The sequence below is a fragment of the Hyaena hyaena genome, unplaced genomic scaffold (assembly GCF_003009895.1).
Source record: "Hyaena hyaena isolate Hyena2069 unplaced genomic scaffold, ASM300989v1 scaffold_256, whole genome shotgun sequence".
In the NCBI taxonomy this organism is placed as follows: domain Eukaryota; kingdom Metazoa; phylum Chordata; class Mammalia; order Carnivora; family Hyaenidae; genus Hyaena; species Hyaena hyaena.
Genome location: NW_024080885.1, coordinates 2111824 through 2116144, shown reverse-complemented (window position 1 = coordinate 2116144; position 4321 = coordinate 2111824). Strand labels below are relative to the sequence as shown.

Genomic DNA, 4321 nt, shown 5'->3' with positions numbered 1-4321 from the left:
TCTCACTTTATCCATAAATTGCACCTTTGACTACATACTTTTTCATCTCCTAATGAAGATTCCACAGTTCACAACTCCAGAGGTGTTTGGGTTTGTTATTCACTGAAGTTCCCATAGAACATAGCCTAGACATCTGGGGACTTTTCCCCAGAAGTTGTTTGGGACATGAATTTAGGAGATATATCTCTGATTGTCTGCTGATAACTGCAGATAACCCCTCTCCCAGTTTTACCTCTCCCCAGAGCCTTGCAATTCCTTTGTGCCCTGAAGTGAGTCTTTGATGTTGGACACCTTTGCTCCAGGCTATTCTCAGAGTGAACCCAAGTGTTCTAGATGAGAAGGTACAGGAACAGGTTCACATAGTAATGTTATTCCCTCTCTCTCCACCCCCACTATCAATCAGGCGGAGTGCTGTACCTCTCACTGCTATTCCTCTCTTCCCTGCTGCAGACATCTTGACTCTGCCCTTCAGGTCCACATATTGATTTTCACCACCAGTGACACGTGAGTGTTGGATCTGAACAGGGGGAGTTAGAGTTAGGGTTCGTGCTGAGGATGCTTGAGGGGAAAGGTCCAGGAACTCTGGAAGGGACCTGACTGAACTTCCAGATGGTAAAGACTGGAATGTGACCCAATTTGTAAGAAGCAAAGACCTGAATTCAACTCAGGATGAATCCCACTGATACAGTCTCTCCTGTCAACCCCTCCAATCTTCCCAAGCATAATATTCTGAAGCAGCTTGAATCCTGATCTTTTATCCTGGTTAGGACCTTTGGCCAGATATAGGGTGCCAGAAATGAGTCGTGCCTATTCTGTCTTCTGTGATTGATGTAGCACTTGACACAACAGGGGAGGAAAAACATTTCCTTTTGTCCTTCAAGATACTTCCAACTGGTTTAAGAATTAAATTGAAATAAGATTTAACAGGAGGGAAAAAAACACCAAAGTTTTATTATGTGCACATGGAGGCCCATTAATGAAATGGAGACCCCAAAGAAATGACCGAGGCAGGCAGTTTTTATACATTTTGAACAGTGAGACAGTACATTTGTGAGGAATGGACAGAACAGAGAACATAAATGTTTGGGAGTTTCAATTAGTCAGGAATTCTAAGCAGAATCTGGACTGAAGTAATAGATTAGTAAAAAGTAATAAAGTTTGTTTATACAATTTCTCTGGTGGGGTGCCTTGCTGGCTTAGTTAGTGGAGTAAGCAACTCTTGATCTTGGGGTTATGAGTTCGAGCCCCACACTGGGCATAGAGTCTACTTTAAAAATAATTTTAAAATAAGTAAAATCTCTATATTTGGTGATAAGAATATCTTTTTTTTCTTACTATAGGGATGGTGCCTTTCAGATAAGATTCATTGCTTTTAGGGGGACAGAGGAGGGTCTGAGTATCTTTGTTCTGGCTGTTTTCCAAGTAGCTTCAATTCAAAACAATCAATATACCTCTGTGACAGCTTTTGGGGTGGCCTACCCTGGGTTCCTACAACATTCTCAGAAGTGCTCTCACATACATATCTCATTAGATTCCCTCACAAGTCTGTGGGGCAGCTATTATTAGGCCCATGTGAGGACACAAGTACTCAGAGAGTTAAGAATCAGGTTAGAGATTCCATGGGGCCAGCTGCACTCCCCATGGTAAATGAGGACAGAGAGCTGGTTTAAAGGGGACACTTTTTCGCATACCTCTATGCCCTAATTCTGACCAGGGTCCTCCTGTGTGAGCAGTTTCAATCTTGGTGCTGGATTGATCAGGACGATATTTCAGAACTGGAGCTCCTGTATGATGGCATTCTTAACCACAAATCAAGATCGTTTATAACTGGGGCGCCTGGGTGGCTTAGTCGGTTAAGCATCCGACTTTCGCTTAGGTCATGATCTCACGGTTCGTGGGTTCGGGCCCCGCGTCGGGCTCTGTGCTGACTGCCGGCTCAGAGCCTGGAGCCTGTTTCAGTCTGTGACTCCCTCTCTCTCTGACCCTCCCCTGCTCAAGCTGTCTCTCTCTCTCCTAGAAATAAATAAAAACATTAAAAAAAAAAAAGATCGTTTATAACTATGATAGATAGGTAAACAGCCTCTGAGAAGGTAGATGGGTAGGCAGGAGTGATAACATGTTTCACACAGGCTTGGGGGAAGTGTTATAAGGAAGGCAAGATTAGATAAGCACCATCTTACAGAATCAGTGTAACTGTATCCTGGGGTCTGAGGGAACCAAAGCCTTCTTGTTTGGAAATATCAGCCAAGTCTTCGCTCACCTTCTGCATTCCCTTAAAAGGTGACAGTCCTTTCCACTTCACAGCCATGCAGCTTAAAATGCCTTTTTCTTTCAGACTCACACTCTTCTGAGAACTGGTCTGCACTGTAAAACAGAATTAGCTAGAGGGTGATTGGTTTGGGTGGAAGAGAGGGCAGACAGGAGGTGTTTGAAATTCTCAAAATAAACTCCCCCTATTTTTTACAATTTTGTGTTTGTCTCACTCGGGCTCTAGCATATTTTCAGTTCTCATAAATGTTATTATCTAATGAGATTCATTACCTTCAAGGCTGGGAACAAAATGTTAACATTGGGCCCAAGTGCCTACATTGGCTGGGGAAGGAATTTTAAGGTGGAGGTCAGCCCTTAGGGCAGCTGAGATAATGCTTTCTTCTCTCCGTGCTGTGGACCCGCAGGTGGCCCTGGTGACTGAGATGGCATCCTCTCTAAAGGTCCTCGGCCTTGTCTTGGCCATGCTGTTTCCCCTATGTGGGCTGCTTGTACATGGCCAGAACCTTTCCTGGAGGGAATTCATGCAGCAGCACTACCTGAGCACAAGCTGGAAATTCAGTGACTACAAATGCAATGATCTCATGAGGGAAAGAGGAGCTCCAAAAGACAGGAATGATCACATCTTCATCTATACCTTTTGGCACAAAATTGAGCATATATGCCTTAGGAAGTGGAGAGATCGTTACAGAAATGTATATATATGGGCCCAGTATCCCTTCAAAATCCTCAGGTGCTACCAGGAGAGTGACAAAAAGAGCTACAGAGAGCATAGGAGCTACAGCTACATTGAATTTCACTGTGGCACGAATGGGTATGTCGACAGCATAGAGGACATCCAATTGTTAGACATCAAAAATTAGAAAGTCTACCCACACCCCCAGGTTTTAGTAGTGTGTCCATTACTTCCCAAGTGGTAGCCCAATGCCTACATCAACAGCTCTGGCTACTCCTGCCTTTGTACGTATGTGCCAATGTTTTCTAACTACTGGAGTTATGTATCACAAGATTTCTTGATATCAAAACTGCCTACGTTGTTTCTCTACCCAGAATACCTTTCTGTCCTCATCTACCTGATTTGCTCTTACATTTTTTATTAAGTTGTAGCTTATATAGCTTTTCTTTTCTTTCTTTTTTTTTTTTTTTTTACCAAACAGGGATTTTCCTGATATTGACTCTCCTTATACCTCCCCGAGCTGAATGATCTTCCCTTCCCTAAATAAATTATATCATTCCAATGTGTACGAAATTTATACATGTTATATGTGCATAGTATGTGTTGTGTGATTGGTATAGGGGTTACAGGGTGTGTCATACAGATTATGCTTGGATATGATTTGTGCTGAGTGTAGGGTTAAGGTGTGTGTTACTGGACATATTCGTCAAACATGTCTCTAAGGAAATGCATGCATTTTGGGTAGGTTAAGGCATTATGTTTCCTGAGACATAATACATTAAGTAGAAGATAATCACAGAAATGAGTTTACCTGATAACCTTTTTCACTAGGCAGAGAAAGAGAATCCAATAAAGGACTTTAAAATGCAACCTTCAAGAATGGGTCTTAAGACTTAAATTTTGTTGGAGGAAAAAGGAAGTGAATTGCAGAACGAACTGTTGAGACAGAAGTAAGCAGAGTCCACGAGAATTCTGTTTGCTAAATGGGGAAGAGAGATTCAGAGAAAGATAAATCTTCGCTTCATATAATTTTGCCTCAGGCAGGTATGGGGAGGAGAAATACTAAACACTAAAGTACCTTGTGTTCTTCAGCCTCCTGCATTGTTGAAAGACTCCAGTCCTGAAACAATTAGAGAAAAAACCAATGTATGAACATTTTCAGTGAGATGGCTGTGCTCCTAGTCTGCAAAGGGAAACTCATTATATACCCTCAGGTTGGGAGGGGTCAGGGATAGAGTTAAGTCTCTAAGGCTAGGCTGTGATCCTAGTTTGCCAAGCCTCAGCATTGCAATTTTTCAGTTCACCTGGGGATGAGCAGACAGCAAGGAGGTGATGCTGTATACCAACCAAACTCATAAGAGATTAGTGGTAAACCAG

General features: G+C 42.6%; 1 protein-coding gene across 1 annotated transcript; it reads left to right on the top strand.

Annotated features, from left to right (window-relative positions):
* Positions 1-428: 428 nt before the first annotated feature.
* Positions 429-3131, top strand: EDDM3B (epididymal protein 3B). Its single transcript, XM_039245154.1, has 2 exons — positions 429-504; positions 2676-3131. Exon 2 carries the CDS (start codon positions 2694-2696, stop codon positions 3129-3131), a length of 438 nt encoding a protein of 145 aa, XP_039101085.1. The 5' UTR covers positions 429-504; positions 2676-2693.
* The last annotated feature ends 1190 nt before the right edge of the window (positions 3132-4321 follow it).